This window comes from Agelaius tricolor, unplaced genomic scaffold (genome assembly GCF_023055355.1).
Source record: "Agelaius tricolor isolate 1412-34295 unplaced genomic scaffold, bAgeTri1.0.p SCAF_13, whole genome shotgun sequence".
Lineage (NCBI taxonomy): Eukaryota > Metazoa > Chordata > Aves > Passeriformes > Icteridae > Agelaius > Agelaius tricolor.
Window position 1 is genome coordinate 13,307,893 of NW_027269273.1, and position 19,448 is coordinate 13,327,340.

The 19,448-nt window shown below is 42.0% G+C and overlaps 1 protein-coding gene across 11 annotated transcripts in view; it reads right to left on the minus strand.

The window, feature by feature from the left end:
• ZMIZ1 (zinc finger MIZ-type containing 1) overlaps window positions 1–19,448 on the minus strand; it is a 338,284-nt gene that overhangs the window by 5,109 nt on the left and 313,727 nt on the right. For 10 of the 11 annotated variants that reach the window (XM_071438784.1, XM_071438786.1, XM_071438794.1 and 7 more), the window contains 8 exons: window positions 16,450–16,660; window positions 15,141–15,246; window positions 14,443–14,603; window positions 14,091–14,158; window positions 12,658–12,726; window positions 11,891–12,138; window positions 8,919–9,082; window positions 2,950–3,198 (listed from right to left, as the gene is read on the minus strand). In XM_071438784.1, coding sequence (XP_071294885.1) covers window positions 2,950–3,198; window positions 8,919–9,082; window positions 11,891–12,138; window positions 12,658–12,726; window positions 14,091–14,158; window positions 14,443–14,603; window positions 15,141–15,246; window positions 16,450–16,660 — 1,276 coding nt within the window. The remainder of the gene's footprint in view (window positions 1–2,949; window positions 3,199–8,918; window positions 9,083–11,890; window positions 12,139–12,657; window positions 12,727–14,090; window positions 14,159–14,442; window positions 14,604–15,140; window positions 15,247–16,449; window positions 16,661–19,448) is intronic. The other variant, XM_071438790.1, reaches the window with a different exon arrangement.

The following is a 19,448-nucleotide window of genomic DNA, read 5'->3' on the forward strand; positions in this document are numbered from 1 at the left end:
TAAGCTCTGGGACAGTGACCAAGGAACTCACCCAGGGTTAAAGCAACCAACAAATCAGGGAAAGTGGAAAAAAAAAACAATTGAGGAGGATGGAGAGAGGAGTGGCAAGGCAGCTGGGTGGGTCCTTCTCCTTTCTGTGGCAGGAGTTTACAGTGGTTGGAAGTACTTACTTGACTACAGCATTACATGCAATTCCAGACATTTTAAAGGGTCACAGGTGTAACACTCCATCCAACAGAAGATGACCTATTCTGCACAGTGCTTTAAAGTATCAAAATGAATAGCTATGGGTATTCAATTTGTATTTCCATGAAAATGGAAATAAACCATCACAACACATTCTTTTTGATCTGACAGATGACAAGCACATTGTAACTCCTGGGTTGTGCATCAGGCAATGTTTTCTGCTTTACAGTGCATCTCGCCCTTTCCTAGGCAAATATAAAAGTGTCATTTATAAAAAATTGCAGGGAACAGTTTATAATAAAGCCCTTTTATGTTCTGCATTGTTTTAAAGACAGAAAAATATGGACTATTTTAACAAACTTAATAGTAGGTACATGAAATTAATTTTAAGTTGTTCAGTGTTTTCAAATATTATAAAACCAAAAGCTTCACCACTTCAATTTAACAAATAAATACTGTATTTACATGCTTCTATTACTCTTGTGCAAATGAAACTTCATCTTCTAACATTATATGGATGAACAAATTTTTCAGTAAGTTAAACATGAAATGCCAAAAAAAGTTTACTGCTTTCTAAGCATTTTGAAAAAATGCCATGTCAAGTTTACATAAACAGAATCTCACAGAAGGAATCTTCTTCTTAAGCTACCACCTCATTTTATTAATGGTAAAAATGCTATTGTCATTGTATGGAGATATGAGACTTTTAAATGCACTTCACCTCCTATTATAATTTTTTATGAGTATATCATAAAAAATCCAGAAAGAAAAAAAAAGAGTCCAAAGAAAACGGCAGCCCCTCCAAGTGTGGAGAAATAGAAAAGTTATTGAATCTGTCCTACAATTTTACAACTTGTTCTTAAAAATTTGAATCATCTATGAGAGGGTGACCTCAGCTTCCCTCAGCCAGAGGGGTCAGGCAGCAGAGCTGGCCTCCTGCCCCACTGGTGGGAAAACCAGAGACCTCAGGAAGGACTTGCTGGGAACTGAGAGTGCTGTGCTGGAGCAGGGACAGAAGAGAGAGGAGTGCCAGGGCCTGTGAGGGGGTGATGGGGACAGAAGCTACAGCAATGTGCCAGATTTAGGGTAGAGTTGGGAGACGTGTACCCTGCGCTCCTGAAGTGCAAATGGAGAGGTCTAACCAGTGATTTCAGCCTTGAGCCTCTGCTGTCTGAAGTACCTGTGCAGATCTCCCCTGTCTGTGCCTGCATCCATATGAGCTGGATTCTTTAACCCAGGTTAAACCTTGGACTGCATCTCACTGAATTCTGCGAATGACTGTGACTGTGCCAGTAGGGAGTGGGTCAAGTTGCCCACAGTACAGTGCCCTGTTTGCTTTGCTGCATGGGACTTGATTCAGCCACAAGACACCCATTACAATAATCCATCTGATCAGGATCACAGGTATTTCCAGTAAGTTTATTTCCCACACTCTACAGCACTTGCCTCCTGTTAAGAAACCAGCAATCCTTCATCAGTGATAACCACAGTACTGTGTAAGTGTACAGATTTTTGTACTTTGCTTCTCACCAAGGAATGGGTGCCTGACCCATAACAAAATACTGTATGTTTCTTAAATACTAGAAGGAAAAAAGAGACCTTTTTTTTTCACCTTTCAGTATTGCTCAGACAGGATCCTTAAGGGTTCAGAACTTCAACTGCCACACGACCTATTGTTCCCAAATGATGTGCACACAACCATATTGTGTGAAACAGCAGAAGTTGCCTCACTGATCACTGTTCCTGCAGCATCCTGGAGCCTCTATCTGTCCCCTAACCCCTTCCCTCCCCTGTGAGGCTACCTGCCAGCCCAGTGCTCCTGTGTGACAGGGGAGATGCAAGTATACAGCAACAGCAAATACAGATATAAATCCAAGGCACAGAAGCAAACACATCTCTAAGGAAATTAACTGTGCAGCAGCAGACTTTGGAACAGACAGAAGATACACATACAGGAATGCATGACTCCAACAAAAATCCAATCCTAGTGCTGAGGATTTATGTTTTGGGAGGTAGATGGCTAACCAGAGAGATATATCTCAAGTAAGTCACTTCCAACTCCACTGAATCGATGTTAAGAGATGGAAGACTACTTTTGGCCTTAAAACTAGACCTCAGTTAGTTGTGAGCTGCCTCCCATGGTGGCTAAGGAGGCAGAAAATGTCCATGTTGTTTATGTCCCTGTGTGGTGTACTGGGAAGAGGAACTTATGCTGCTGAGCCACCCACAAGAGCAGGTTTGGAAGGGCACAGACTGTTTCTGGCTGCAGGGAGCAGGGACAGTGTCACAGGGTGGGCCAACACAGACCCCGCTCCCACTGGCCAGGACATGCTGCAGGGCTCAGCACAGAGCTCACTTGGCACAGCAACGCCACGGTCAGAACTTCACACAGCTGTGTCCCTCCTGTCCAGGCACTGCAACAGCTTCACGGTCCAGGAGAGCACAGCCCAACCAGCAACGAGGTGGGAAAGGAGGAGATGGCTCCCGGCCTGGTGCTCGAGCTGCTGCCTAAAGAAACGCCTGCCTTGGTGCCAGGAAGAGGCCTATGGTTCACACACCACGCAGCTGCTCCAAGCACAGCCATCCGTTCTCCCAGCAGGTCAGGAGTGCCCTGTCACCTTGGCTGCAGCACGGGTGCCCATGTACCAAAGCATGAGGGATGGCATGTGCTGTGGAAGCGGCCCCGGCCCCTGCCCTCCCCGCCCTCCCGCGCGATGGAAGCACACGCTATGGCAGGCAGATGAGAGTATGACACAGACTTACATCCAGCGAGGGCTCCGGCATGTCGGGTGCTCCCTGTCCACCAGCCTGACCCTCTAAGGCTGAGGAGGGGTTAAAGGTCAGGTCACTGTGTGGATGGTTGCTAGAAGCGGCCGGGGGTGGCTGCCGGGACTGCTGGGTAGGAGGCCCGCTGTGATGTAATGGCTGCCCTGACTGGCTGCTGGGGTGAGGGACGTGCAAACCTTGCTGCATGGAAGTATGGGACTGATCAGTGCTGCCGGGATGAGGGATCTGCGGAGGAGGAAAAAAGCAGGAAAAGAAAGTGAGGCCACAAGGTACAGTGCTCGCAGTGCCTGACTCTGTAACTGCATGTTATAAAACAAAATAAATTAAAAAATGGCACACACAACAAAAAAACCCAGCAAAACCAATCAACAAACAACAACAACAAAAAAAAGAAATAAAAAAGCGCCATTGGAAAAGGAAACTCCATATCCCAATGCTGGAGGAAGTGTTTCAGCTTTTTGAAGGTTGTCTGCAAGGGGAAAAACACACTGAACTTGTGCTGTTGGTTTGCTTCCTTGTAATGTGGAAAACTGTATATGAAGATGCAAAACAATGCACCACAAAGAGAAGGGAAGGAGGCTTATGGTTGCTGCTCAGCATTAGCAAGGCAGATGCTTTTGCCCTAAAAAATGTTGTGAATGAACAGAGAATTTGTTGAATGATCCCTATGCCAGGAAACTCATTACCTGAGAAAGTGCATCATTTCTGCTCAGCTCCCCTGTTCGGTAGCTTCCTGATACTGCAGCCTATTCCTGTCTCAGCTCTTGACAAACATCTTGCAAACACCAGCTCTTCCCCACTCCTTCCCTCCTTTTCTTCTCAGAATGCCCTGAGAAGAATGCCCCCTTTAACAGGGGTTACCCTGTTAAAGGCTGAAGGTTTTCCTTGCTGACATTGCTGGGTTCTGATGGCTGAGAGAACCAAGGCACTCAGGAAGCACATTCCCCACCATGAGCTGAGCTGCTGTGCACACCTGCTGACTGCAAAGTACACGGCCGTAGCTTCAACTAAGCCAACAATCACACTCTGCTTTGTATTCATGCTGTGGTTGAATTGTCTAGCAAGCGCTTAGTGGTTTTTTATGCTTTCTGTGGGGAATAAGCTACCAATCCACATGTGTCTTCCTATTACTGAATGAGGGAAAAGTCTTTCTCACAGGACAGAGAAGCAATAAAAATGCACAAGTCCAATTCTTCCTTCTGCTGCATGTCACATTTAATGCTAGTGGATTCTATGGGGCTTGACCTTGGTGCCATGAGAAAGAAGTGTCTGAATGCTTCAGAATCAGATATCTCATGTTAATTGGGCATATGGAGAAACAAAAAATGTAAACATTTTTTGAGGAATGCTACATATTGGACAAAGTGAAGCTGAAATAAAAGAACAAATACATACAACAACAGCATGAAATTCATCCAGCCAAGCCAACAGAAACCAGCAAAATGCTATGTAAGTATTCACCCTTTCATATCACATAAACTGCAAAGTTATCTTAACTTCAGCCTTCAGCTTCAGAAAGCAAAAGGGAGGTTATTACAAAACTTAATTAAATGTTCCTATAAATCAAAAAATTAGAGAAACAAGTATTTAAAAAAATACTTTTCACCACTCTTAGGAAAACTGAAACTTGAACACTGATCCATTGGGACAGTCTCACTCAGCTTCATGGAGGTCCTTTTCAATACTTTGGTATTACAAAGGTTTGTGGAAATGATTCTACCTGCATGGTATTTGGCTCTCTAACCCATGAGAGAGTTTAAAGTAACTGGTAAAAACTACTGATATACATTTCTCCATTGGGGCCAGAGTTTGACTACTTGAAAAACATTCTCCAACACTGTTGTTACCATAGGGGTAAGTTTGTACAAAATCTGCCCACAGATCACACTTTAATGTAAAAGAATTTGCAGCCCAAAAACTTTGCAGAAGTCCAAGTAAAAGTAGATGTCAGTCTTAATAGTACTGTTTCCTTCCTCACTCATTGAGGACACATGCAACAGAAAGTGTGGAAGTTAGAAAGTTTAATAATAACAACAAAAAGTAAAAGCAATTTATGATAGTGTTGTTAATGTGGGAAATCAGTTTCTGGAAAAATCCAAAACCAAACAGGATTATATTGAGGAATCTCTTAAATTTATCCCTGAATGCATAAAGCAAGGGTCATGCTGGCACATTTATATAAATAATTATTTTAACTAGGAGAAGCATTCATATGTACTCAGACAGATTTCAAAACAAATAAGCAGGTTAGAAATACTACATTGTGTTTATACAGGCAAGGATTTAAATATATATTTAGCTGATAACACAGTCACTTGAGTCCTTAGACAATGGGTGTATAGGGACTAATTGTTTATTGTAAGACTGAGGGCAATTACATTCTTTGAAGAGCCATTGCAGATTCCAAATCCATCCAACTTTGGTCACTGACTCCACCAGCCCCTCAGTGAGAAAGCAAAATGCTCAGGATGGGAACATTTTCTATTTGCATTCAGCTAACTGATGATAATTTTGCTATGGTGCAAACACTTTGTAAGCAGCACACTTTGGGTATGTTTAGCTTGTACCTGCAAATCCACCATTTTATTCTGAAAGCACTGACCCTCACTATGAATGCAGAGTCTAACAAAGTTGCCTTTGCTTGCACAGTAAGATAATTCCAGAGTTGTTTTTAGCAGCATAAGTTTTGGCACTCTTAAAGCATTTACAGTCTATGAAAGAAAAGCTTCGAGCAGACACTACATCTTCAGTTTAATGGCACACAGCAGCACAGCTCTACAGCCCAACAGTGACCTCTAGGAGTGCTGAGATGTACAGCTGTGGAGCAACAGGGCCTGCCACTGCACAGCAATATTCTTTCTGTCTCTGAAGAAAATTATTAGTGGGAGAAAATCACCAGGTTAAGTCAATAGTTTATATCTCTCTCTATTACCAGGGTCACAGTTTTACCAACTCTTCTGCTGTATTAGCTACCAAAACTGTTAAAAGATGCCATCCTGCCTACCCTGCCGATGTTCTTGGCCACTTTTCCCATCCACCTGTTTGCCATGTCTGCAAGGTGAAACCTGGTAGACATGCACTGAATTTCCCCACCCTGCCCCTGAATTAGTTTCCAGTCATATCAGTACCTGGGTCCTGATCACTTCATGGCTGCAGTAACAGTTTTGCTGAGACGGAGGAAAAGTGAAAATAGAAACAAGGACAATGACTTTTTACAGTAGCACCAGCTCATATCACCTCCCTGAGTGTATGAACCTATGGTGTCATCATCCATTGCTCAGTCCCTCCTTACACTGTCTGCAAGAAGCACTAAACTAGAGCTAACTGAATTCTCTCTGTTGTTTAAAATGTGGTTACAATTTCTGAAACAGGAGCTGCCATGATTGTGGCAGCTGTTCTGCAGCAATCTTGCACTGTTGCAATGTGGTATCTGTTCCACAGCTCTCACAACACTGTGCTGGGGAAGAGGTATTCTGGGCATGTTTCAGATCCTGATATTTTTCTTCTTCTATAGGAAGAAGAAGAAATGGAACAGCACTGTTAAGAGAAGGAAATTCTGATTGATCTATCCCTGGTTACCCAGCCCTAAATACACTGGGCAAATATCTGCATTTCCTGGAGTGACCTACAGAGTATGTCTGGAGGGATCAACTTTCTCTTCCTACCACTGTGTAAGGGCCACCACATAAATCTTCAAAATAGGACTGCTAGGAACTTCCTCAGCAGCATTCAGCTCCAGTAAGAGAGACCTCAGGTCTAAAAGGACAGAACATCCAATCCCAACTCACCTTGTAAATGGCCAAAGTGAATACTATGTGCAAGCTACAAAAAACTGCTAACTGTGTAAAAGGAAAGACAAAGCCAGAGAAGAGCACAGGCCATATCTTAAAACCTTGGTTCAGTCACACAATTTGTTTATAGTTGTTTTTGTATGAAGTGTTTCTTCAAAGACATGCAACTACACAATTTAGGCATGTGTTAAAGGCATGTATTTCTCTAAAAGCAGTAATTTTAAAAGATGTCTTTTCTTGAGTGTCTGCTACAGACAAACAGTTCATTTTGACAGCAAAGAACAGAGGATAAGAAAGAAAGAGGAAAGCAGAGATTTTATAACACTGAAAAGGCCGTGCAGGAGCACTAAGAGTCCTCAAATGTGTACTGAAAACTGCACAGCCACATTGACAAGGTTAATCTAATTCTCCTCTGCTAAAAGACCTGAAAACTGATTCTCATTACAGAAAACCAGCCACTGACATAATGTAGGAATCTGCTTTAGCACTGCTTCCTATTCCCAAATGATATTGCTTGAGTAGCATGATAGATGAGGGAGAAGTGAGGCAAAGGTTTCCTTTAATTACCAGCTATCATAAGCAAGTACTAGATATGCTACAGATTGGCCCACAGAACTGCATTAACATTTGCCTAGATACAGATCTCTGGAACATGCATAGCCTTGAGGAACTTTCACCTCTACTCTATGAAAACAGTCCCATTTTCAGAAAGCTACAAACTCTTCACTTTTATATTCAACTACTTCATATCCTACCACTTCAGAATTTCACCAGGGCAACACTAGAGCAAAGGTATGCCTGATGAAGTCAGGAGGCAGGTGCCAGATGATGGGAAGCAAAGAATAATTCCTTGTGACTTTGATTTGAAGGAAAGCAGCTGTGAGTGGTTCAGGCTGGTTCATCCATTTCCTCTCACTACTGTATTCTGATACTGTGTGGTTGATTCTTGTGCAGAGAATTCTGACCACTCTGTGCTGTGTATGCAGAATTTGCCAATGCAAAACTACAGCATGTTTATCCTCATTTATCAGCCTGTAAAGTGGTAAAGTCATTACAGTTTCTGGACTCTTCCTCTGCAGACAGGCTTGGTACCTGGACTCTCTCCAAACTATACGAAGAACTCTTTCTCCACTCTCTTCTATTTCTCACCATCCTCCTTGGAAAACCCACTGCCAGCTAGAGGAGACATTGACTGAGTAGGATTTTGCTGAGCATCTGCTACCATGTTTCCTCATTACATTCTGAAATTGTACTTTCTAGGATTCGCTAAAGACACGGCACATATGACTTGTCAAGTTAAACATCCTTCCTGTGCAGTAACAGCGCACTTTAAACCCCCTGCTCTGCAACTTAAATGAACATAAAAGGATGTATACACACCCCACACACAGAGCTAAAATAGATGACTAACCATGCCTAAGAGCTAAATGCTGCTGGTAGCTTTTCTACCACCTAGTTGCTGCAGTACTGCATTTTCTGGAGATATATAAAGTTCTGTATAGAAAACTCAGTGCTCTGAGCAAGCTGCTTTTCCAATACACAGTTCTGCCTCACTATCTGAGACCTGAGGAACCTCTACTTTTCAGTCCCTTACATTGATATTTTCAGACCAGTGGCAGTGTCTCTCCTTGAAATCTGCAAGCTTGTCCTATTACCAAAAGTTTAAAAGTGCCTTTCATGCTACTTGAGTAGAATTCCCCCACAAAATGCTTTGATGCAAATTTTGCCCTCAGAGAAAAAGCCAGGGAAGATATTGTCCCTGCTCTGAAGTCATCCAATATCTTGCTTTAACAAGCTGTCTCTTGGAGATGGATATTCACAGTCCTGCTGGCCTAGAGAATGAAGTACATTTTTTTTCATGTGTCAGAGCAAAGCACAATGATTAATACAAGCACACTGAGCCAGGTTCTTTCTTTCAGATAAACAAGCTTAAATGACAATTCAAAAAGTGCAGAAATGCTTCTCCAAAAACTCAAAATGGCCAGAAACTAAAAATTGGCATTTCTGGCATTTCTCAAGACTACTCTATTTCACCAACTTCCCAAGTGAGGAACCCACAGAAAGTAAAAGCAGTTCCTAAGGTGAGTCCATCGGCTGGATGAGAGCTCCTTACCCCCACCAAGGAGAACCTACGTGCCCAGCACCATTACTTACAGATTCCTGCATGGGGTGACTGAGAGGTTTGTCCAGAGCTGCCATGCTGCTCGGCATGTCTGGGGGATGTGACAGCTGTGGCCCATGCATGAAGTCATTCATAGATGTGCCACCAGGATTCCCATGCGGGAAGTCAAAATTGCCATGACCTTGGTAACTGTTGCCTGAAAGAGAAACAGATGTGATTTGTTTCCAAGGTTGATCTCTCTGAGTATCTTGAAGGAGCTGTGTGATGTGTGCCCTCCCTGCACAGCACAGGGAGCTGTGACACTGAACTTGACAAAGCTGTGCCCCCAGTGCTGAGTGAGTGGGGACAGGGCACTTGGCTTCCAAACACTGGCTGCTGCAATAATTCATTTATGAGTTGGAACTAATTGAAAACTGCTGACATTTTGAAAAACTATTGCCAAGTCACCACATAAACTTAACCATGCCGAGAAGTAAACAGGATATTAAATTCTATGGGATATTCGTATCTGGAAGCATCTCAGTGTAACTGAGACTGACTGCCCAAGTCCCAGATTATTTATAGGACACCTGTGTTATTTATGGCTGTGCTTCTACACACTCAGTAAGACTGTAGCACTGCTTCAGCTTCTGATGAAAGTAATTGACGGAAGTGAATCTGGAAGATGCCACAATACCACATCATAGCACAGCCTCTACTCTATCCCTTCATAAATTGCATAGAAGAGGTGTTCTTATCTAATTGGGGCTCCCAAAAAACTTCAAAAATTCACTGGATTTAATGACTGGATTTACACACACATCTTGAAGCAGGCCTGGAGTCCCCTGCTGCTCTGCAGGACAAGTACTGTATGACCACTGTCCATAGGGATCCAGCCCACCTCAGCCCAGGGATCTCCCGAATTCTAAAGCAAGCAGGTATCCCAATACAGGGATTTTACTCTTCATATTTTTTGTCAAGATTCCTCTCTTAACACTTCTAACTCAGATATCAACTCTAGTGGCTTATTTGCTATGAACAGCAAAAAGTGAATTAAAACTATTCACCTATTTCATACAAGCAACTGAAGTGGATGATACTGAGCTCTGAAATAACAAAACAGCTTTGGAGCTTGCACAGAGAGTCTGCAGTTTGTCAGTAGAAGTACCACAGTTTTAAATATTCAACTCAAGAAGGGAGTTTGACAAACTGAAGTAGTTGCATCATTTGCTCTTTAGCACAGCTTCACAAGCAGAAGTTTAATCTTGGAGGAATAGTAGTCATTAGCCATGTAAGAGTACTTCTCAAAGACGTCAGGACTTTGATCTATCATGTAAATACTGCAGAGCCTTACTAATTCTCATTTTGTTAATCTGCAAACTGGATGAGTCTCACAGAACATAGCTGGTCTTGCCTTGCATCAGGAATAATTATTTAGCAGGCAGCTGGAATGTGGTCTTGTAGCACTGAATATTTGTTATGTTTGCAAATTAAACCTCAGTATGCTTCCTGTCAAACCCAAATAAACAAACATAAACCACAGTAGTAATACTACTACTACTACATTGCTCTAAAGAACTGTTAATCAAAGGACATTATGTAATTGCAATCACTAAGTTTCAGTGCATGTATTGATGGAGAATAAAGATACAAGGCACCATGCCCAGGGAGTTACAGCCATGCAGCAGCAAGCCCCTCTCTGCAGCAAGAGCAGTGCCATGTGCTGAGGGACAGACCTGTCAGACATTTGGGATAATCTGGCACACTGTGCTGACATCCCTACTGCAGGGCAAACAGGTGGGTTTCACCTGCCAGAGGGGACTCAGGGCTGCAAGGAGCAGTCACTACCTCTGCTACAGGACCCATAGGGGAAGACAGCAAAATAACAGTCATGCTCACACATTGCTCACTAACAGCAATGCTCACACCAAGCCTAAACCCCACATGTGACAGGGCTATCCTGTCTGCTCCTGAGTATGAGCTGGAAATATGGTGAGGAACAGACAGCTCTGTTCTCAGGCTCTGACTGCACTTTACTCCTACTAAATAGGGGAAAAATATGTGATTCAGTGCTCTTGGCTTTGTTATAGTAATCATTCATCTGTTTGAAAACCTTGTAAGTTTTATCATCTGTCATCAGTTTTGCAGTCACTGGAGCAAATAAACCGTATTTTGCATGCAATCTATATTTTTCTTCAACGCCTGCAAAAAGCACATGTATCACCTTGTAATCAATTTGGGGATTCTGATAGTGTGAACAGTTGGTCTTTTCCCAGAGCTGAACTGACTCATATAATGTTACTTGCAAAAGACACAGTCTCTGGTTTCATGTTTTCAGAATTGTCACTAAAATTGAGTTATTCACAACATACCAGTAATTTGAAAACCTATCTCCATTGGCTGCATTTAGTTCCCTGTTCCTCAATCTGGTAGCACATGGGCAGAGGAACTCAAAAGGAATTTTCTAATGCAAAGGTATTTGCAAAGCAGCTAAAAGCTCTTTACAAGTTGACCCTTTTCTGGTGGCCTCTGGAATGTCACTCACCTGGCCACAAGTTAACCTAGTGGCACAAGTAGCAGGGTTAATGGGTCAGGTTTTATACTTATGTAGTACCAGATGTTTTCACTTGAGAGTGGAACAGAATGAAAATGCACAGAAAAAAAAAAAGCAGAAATATGTCTATTATGGCAGGCCATGAATACAGAAGGCAATATACAATGTTTCTTGATTCAGGGAGGGCTGCATGACTATGAATATGACAAGCACAAATACTTAAAATATTAAATAAAATAATTAAATACTACAATATATAACTAAAATATAATACTTACTAAAATATACACTCCATTGAACAGATGAACCTTAACTGAAAAGACTTACTCAGAATTTCAGAATTGCAGCCATATCATTTACTGCCCTCATGCATCGCTCTGAGAGGATGCACTGACACACCTGAATCACAAGGCTGACTGAACCACTGAGGGCCAGAGTGAGCAGCTGGGTGCACAAAGCCATGGAACTAACCTTGGTTACCATATTCAGTGGAGCTGTTGCCTCCTGGAGGAGGGGGTAGGGATGGGTAAGGTGACGGGCCAGGACCCAAAGCTGCAATCATCTCCATTACATTTGGCATGATCATCTGGCTTGGACTCATTGTCTTAAATCTTTTTGAGGGAATGCCATCTGGGTCATCTTTGATGTGAATATCTGACTTTATAGGGACCGGCCTCCAACTGCAAGTTGGATCAATGGTAACTTCTTCAAACTCGGAGCTGTAAAATAATGTGAAAATTTAGCATTTAGTTGAATATTTTTAAATCAATTCTGCTGAAGTTTCCATAAGAATCTGCATGGTAACCAATGTTCTGAAATGCTCTGGTGTAATACAACATTAAGATCTCTTACTCCTCAAGAGTGTGCTGAAAGCAAATTTAAAAAAAGGCAACCATGAGAACACATTTCTATGTTTATCCACACAATGAAATCCAAACATATCAATGTGGTTTGCCACCTCTGAATCAGAGGGACTGCTTGTAAATACAAGAAAGCATTTAATCCTCCATTCTGGCTCTTCCCTCTGCTTCACTGGTGAGGCTGCCATTAGGAGATAACCCAAACAATATCTACAAAGAAGATGGAAACTGATTCGCTCTGTCACCTGCTCCCCCAAGACACCATGCAATGGAATATTCAAGTTCAATCACCAAGATCTATTTTGGTGTGAGTATCTCAGTACTCATTACCAAACTCCTAGTTGCTTAGTCTTGGGTATCAGCAGGGAGATCACTTACTTTTGTATGGCGTTCAGAATACCCCACATATACTGGTCAACCTCCAAGCCCTCCAAGAGAGCAGTTTTACTAAAAAGTAAAAAAATAAAAAAAAAAAAACAAACTTCATGTTAGAATATTGCAAGGGAAAGAATAATTTGGGGAAACAGTTTTAGTTCTACATCTACATTACCAGGATATTTACATCAAATAGATAAGGATACATCTACTTGTGTGTGTCCACGAGCTGTTCACACTCTTTAAGTAATTTTTGTTAGTGAAATACATTGCAAATTTGAAGTATTTTCAAACATAGCAGATCTCTCCTGTAAACATCAGTTAGCACTATTTTTTAAAATTAGATCTTTCTCTTTTTTTGAGGTCCACAGTACTACTGCAAAGCAACTAAGTGTTACAGCTACTCTACTTAAGATCAGCACAGATGGGGACAGAACAAAACAAAACTGGAAATGATTTAGCTATGTAGACACACAGATCTGAATGCAGGTGCTCATGCTCAGAGACGGAGGACAAAAATTTAGCCTAGATGCATGAATACATGAATTAAGAAGGCAAGATAATCAACTCTCATGATATTTTTAGCCAAATATAGAAGACAGAACAGATTTGGGCAGTTTAGAGAAAGTACTTGTGTGTTAGGGCACAGATGAGCCATGGACAGTAATGGAAACGAGCTCGTCTCCAGCCTGCCATGTCTTCAGAACAGCCAGAATGGCAACACCCACTGCTGTTTGTACCTAACACTGGCTGTCAGAGCAAGGACCCAAGTGGAGACTGTGCAGAGCCAGGGCCGCTGGTACAGCCACAGCTGCTGGAGCTGAAGAGCCCTGGCTCCTCAGCTGAGGCTGGAGCCCGCTCCCAACCCTCTGCAGGGAAGCACAGGAGGCCGCAGGCACTGAACTGGCCTGCAGACATTCTGCTGGGTTTTCTGCCCAGTTAAACACAAGGATGGACAGTCTGTAACCACTTCCAAGTTCTTCTTCCATTTAATCTGCAGTACACTAACTCATTGGTTAAAATATTAGCTTGAAATTATACCAAGGTATCCATCCCTCTTTTTCCCTAAGCAACAACTCCAGCTTTTGCTCCTTGGAAATTTTTTACTTTTTAAAAAAAATCAGCCTTATTCTGGATTGTAGATATCTACCTTATCAATGTAAATATTTGAACCTCTTTTGAACCCTATACAACCCATGGATGATCTGTAATGAAATCTTGTGAGGAAATATCTTGTTACATGTTTTTGAATTTCTAATAATCCAGGGTGGCAAAATATTTCAGGAATTCTCATTGGACTTTATGATCTTTAAGTAAACGTGGTATATAACCTTATTTCCTAGAACTTCCTTCTTCTCTCCTTCATGATTTTAAATATGATCCAAATTTGGTCAAATTGCGTACAACTGCATTTTATGTAGTATGGATGCACTTACTTGCATACTGGACACCGCCAAGTTCCTCTTTCACAGTTCAGTTGCAAGTAAGATTCCAGATCAAAGCACTAGGTATCAGAAAAAAACAAAAAAGGAAAAAAACAAACCAGACAAAACAAAAGGAAAATACTGTATTAAATGAAGCCGTTAGACAAAAGTAAAACTGACATGAAAAAAGCCTCCTAGCACTGAAAACTAAACCAAACAGCTTACTTTTCTCCTCTACATTAAACATCATACAGTTAACTATTGGGGCTGACAGAACAAATGCCATGTATTGGGTGTTCCCACACTGAAGGTACTGGACCACCACGTGGCAGAGGGACCCTGCCAGGCACTGGCACCCACTCACCTGTACGTGCTTGCAGTCGTGACCCCTGGCCGGGAGCTGGATCCGCCGGAATGTGATTGGACACTTGAGAGACACTTTGATAGCAGTCTGCTCCACCCCATCCTCCCCATTTAGTGTTGCATTGCCAGAGGAAGCTGCTACGCTGCTGAAGTTCCTCTTGACTGTTTAGGAAGAAGGTGAGAAAGCACAAGTGTATTGTAAGTTCTAACACTGAAATCTGAAATTTCTTCAACATTTAAGAAATGCCTTCAATATCTAAGGGACAACTGAATGAACAATATACCCACACAGGTGTCTTCTGTGTAAGAAGGAGAGTACATTCTCCTGAACAGAAAAACCATCACACATGCATATCAGCTATATTCTTAATCAAATTAAGTGTCATACAAGCACCCAAAGAAGCCCTAGACAAATAAAGAATTAACCTTTCTTTATTGATGAGTCAAAAACAAATATGGAGGAAAAGCCAGAGAGATTCTTCTGGAATAGGACAGTCCTCTTTAGGTACTAAGCTTGTGTCCTTGAAACTTTGTTACCTCCACCCAAATAGCCATTCATCCATCCACATCATGTTCTGCAAATTCCTTAAGTACAGCTTAAGGTTATCAGTAAACCAGTAAATCTGGTGCAGAGATAGCTTATCACAACTGAACATAGACATTCTGGGAAATCATCACCCCCAAAGAAGGCAAACTCACTCTTGGTGATGCAATGTTCTGCTGGGAGGAGGCGTTTCTTCAGCAGACCTTGGAGTACAGAGCGAACTGATGGCCGGTGCACCAACTGCAACACGAACAAGTGCGACTGCAAGGAAACACCTTTTGTTAGGAAGAGAACCCAGCACACAGGTTAAACGTCTGGGAGTGCTAAATGCACTCCCAAACTGAGCTGCACTCTTCCCTTGGACACTTGGTTTCTGTGAGAGCCTGAGGCTTAAACATAAAAGCTGGTTCTGCTCTGCTGAGCACACACGCTCCCTTATGGATATTCTGCACACTGTGCAGTAGCTCCACGCTTAATGTATAGAAGGGCTTTAAAAAAAGCAAGGATCTTCTGCATTTTCTCCCTCCTTAATATTCAGTATACGTACAGCTGACATATTAATATCTGACTTCAGGGTTTATTTTTGAAACCCTGGACTGTCTGACACAGCCTAGCCTACCTGCCTGCCCTCAGACTACGCTGGAAGTTGTGAAAACAATTTGCAACTGATGTGCCTGGGATCAGCTGAATCTTCTTACCCAACACAGAGCTCGTTGTGGATTCACAGGATGCTGCCCCCTGCTCTTTGCCACCAGATAAATGACATTATGCAGGGAAACATCCGTGTGAAGTAAAGAAAAATGGGTGGATGGCTTCTTGTCAAAATGCCTCACACCCTGACCTTGTGAGAGCTAGCAGCTTGCTTTATTGTCAGAGACAAGAGAACAGTCAGAAGCTCTGACTGGATTCGCAGAACAGTCTGCATTAAAAATACAGTACTCATCCCCAAGAGTAACTAACCCATGGAAAAGGAGAAAGGGGAAAGCTGAATGGTCTAGATTGCATCATTGAATATGAGTTTTTCATCTGGAAAGGTACTGAAAATTCATCACCAGCACCAATGTTGATGTTTTCATGACAAACCAAAGACCGTTTAATACACTGTGTAAATGAAATTAGTACCATCAACAGTCTTCATTGTAATCATCTACTTCTACATCAACAGGCTTCAGCCCCCTTGTTACACAGGCACACATGAGAAGGTAGGAGATAAAACTCCCTCCCCTAGGCCATGAACCTTGCCAGAGACATTGGAAGGACGCCACTACATTCTGCAACAATTAAGCAGCAAAAATTTCCATATTAGCACTCTGAATGTATCAACATCATTAAGTAAAAACCTTACCAGAAAAAGGCATGGGAAAAAATGAGAGTACAGCTCTTTCAGCTAAGGCAACATTTGCAAACTGCTGTAAATAGCAGAGTCAGCATGAGCAGCTGCAGCCCTGAGCTGGGTGTACTTACACAACAGCACGCTGTCACTGTAATCTGAATGGTGTTTCTCCCTGGCTGGCAGACGTGCTTTAGGTGCAGAGGTTTATGAGATGTCTTGTTGTCACCACGCTCGATGGTAAGTGGGGTTGCATTAACGCTGACCTGGACTGAAGCTGGCCAGTTTGTGTTCATTTGTCTGTCTTCATGGTGATAGCACTTAAACTGCAATTCCAAGTCAGACCTGCACAACAACCAATAAATCTTCCTTTAACTTTGCTTTCATACTGCACAGGGCAGTGGTTTTTATGCTAGGAACATTTTTCTTGATCAATCAGATTATTTTTCTTGAATTATTGCCATTAAGAATTTAACATACTTCCTTCATAAAAGCCCTGAACAAAAGCAAGTCACGATGAATTAATGATGCAAGCATGCCCCAAAGTTGTTCCTATTTTACACTTATAAAGGACTTTCCAAGGAAACATCTCAAACCTCTTTGCAAACCCAGACCATGGAGTGATCCTGCAGAAAGAAGAAGGTCAATATCAGGTAGGTCCTTCCTGTCTTAGGAGTTAAGAATGAGGAAGCAATATGCTGCAATGGGTTGTCTGGATTCCTCACTACCTCAGAGCACTCAAAGAAGCATTTGAATGAATGCATGTCAGACAAAATACAAATACAGCTAATCCTGCCTTAGAACAAGTAAATTAACTAAGATAAAATGGCTCCTATATCTTACTCCCCACCAAAATCAGTTTTCTGTGATTGTAAATTAACATAGCTGTGGACTAAATCTATCGATTTGGATCTTCTTCTTTCAGGGCATGAATTCCTCCCACCTCCCCTATAATAACTTCCACTCACTATTTAGCTCCTCAGAAATCAGTTCTATAACACCTTCAAAAAATGAAAAGCCTGAGATGAAGTTAATTAAAAATTAAGTGGGTAAAGACTATGACTTTAGTTTCATAAATGTATATTAACCTTGTGTTAGGAATGAGTAATTTCAAGAAGAAATTTAAAAGAACACAGAAAACTGAACTGAGATGTCAGAATTCTGCTGTTCTTGACAGCAAAAGACAGCTCAAAGTTTATTGTGCTAACTTTAAAATCTACATTCCTGAACAATCTATGTTGCCTGAAAGAAGATATCTTTGTAAGATCCAAGAGGAGCACATCATTGAGGAGATTAACACCCTAACAGCCATTTTCTTCACCAAGACTTCAATCTGACTCAACATCTTCTTTTCTGAATTCCAAAACATCAAGATTTAGCAGTGGACACAAACATGTGGGTTTTTTAAAAAGAAATTTATAGATACAAATTACCCAACCTTTCAACATAAGCCATTTACATGAAGTCTTTTCAGGCTTTTTTTCATTATTTTATCAACCATTTTCTGAAAGCTCAGCCTGCAAGTTCCACTCAGTTTCTCACCTCAGGAGAGCACAGCACAGTGATCCTGGAGGGGAGCAAGCCTTGGTAGCTCTGATATACGAGGCAAGCAGGCAAGGTGAGCAGGCCTGCTGAGTGTCACAGTGGTGACAGAGCTCAGGACAGCCCCGTGTCCTCAGCACACAGTGTCTCCACCATGGGACATTATTAACAGCACAGCAGTGTGAAGACTGAACCAGCTTCAAGGAGACATTTCCCCTGCCTTCAACCTTTCTGTTTCTCGTAACCATGAAAGGTTCCCATGGGGAGAAACACACTTGCATTGCTATTCATTATGTGTGTGCACGTGAGAGCTTTAGCCGAATATTTTAACTAGCAGAAAAATATTGAGAATTGGCTCGGTTCCACCATTCTCTATAAAAACCAAAATCCATCCACACATGTGACTAATTCATTTTTCTGGCATCCATCCAGCCCTGAGCTTAATGTGAAATGACTTCATTACAGGACCATCCGTTCTCCCCACTATTAACAGGCTTTTCAAAACAGCAGACCTGAGCACAGTTTACCTGTGAGTCTTCATTAAAATAAGTTTAAATAAAGGCTATGTGTTTGGTGAGGGAAGGAAGAAAGAAAGAACAGATATTAAGAAACAGCCTCATGCCTCAGTGCAGCACTATAAATCTACTGAATGAGCCAGCACAATCCCCAGTAGTGATTACTTATTAATAAGAACTGGCAAATAACTGCCAAAACTCCCTGAGCTGCGAGTACTCCACGATAATGAAATGCAAGTAAGCAATAACTGACCTCAAAGTTAGGTGTTAATTATTGGATGTGGTCTGCCTGCCATCTCCCTCCCTCCCTCCCAGCCCCCAGGCTCCCTCAGGGCACAGGGCCACTGTGGTAGCAAGGACTCCTGCATCCTGCGTCAAGCCTCAGCTTTAGAGCCGGAGTCTGCCCTGGGCCTGGGAAGTGAGCACATCTCTCTGCCCACCTCATACTCTCCACAGCAGGAAAACACAAATCTCCAGTGGATTCCAGTGAATGGCAAGAAGATCCTCACAGGAAAAAAAGAAAATCTGAAGTTACACCTGTAAGCAACCTCCATGCAAGATCCCAAGCAACTAACCAGCCTCCACAAGGCACGCAGAAAGGCTCAGACAATGCAGGGTTTATCCTGGCTCAGCAAGGATAAACACAGAGATACTTTCTGAGAAAAACCAAACAAGGAGACAAAATTATTCTGTAGTATTTGAAAATATAAAAATTTGTAAAAAATTAAGGTTCTGATTGACATTTGATCTAAGGTCCTTCCATGAACATGGCGCAATCGAAACAGACTCTAGTATCACTTATACAGATCTACATTATATACAGGAAAGTACCACCAAGGAAAAATATTCCTCTGTGCTGGAAATAAGAATTCACTGTAAGTGAAAACCAGAAGCCTTTGTATGAGAAAAGCTATGTTCTCACATGTCTGAGCTGTGCTTACTTGTGGAGTCAAAGAATAGGGGAATTTAGGAAGTTAACTTTTGAAGTTTGGAGGATTCAAGCATTTGTCTTCCCAAATGATTTTACCAAGCCTCTTAATCGGATCCTTACTCTTAGTGGGTTATTCTTCATTATC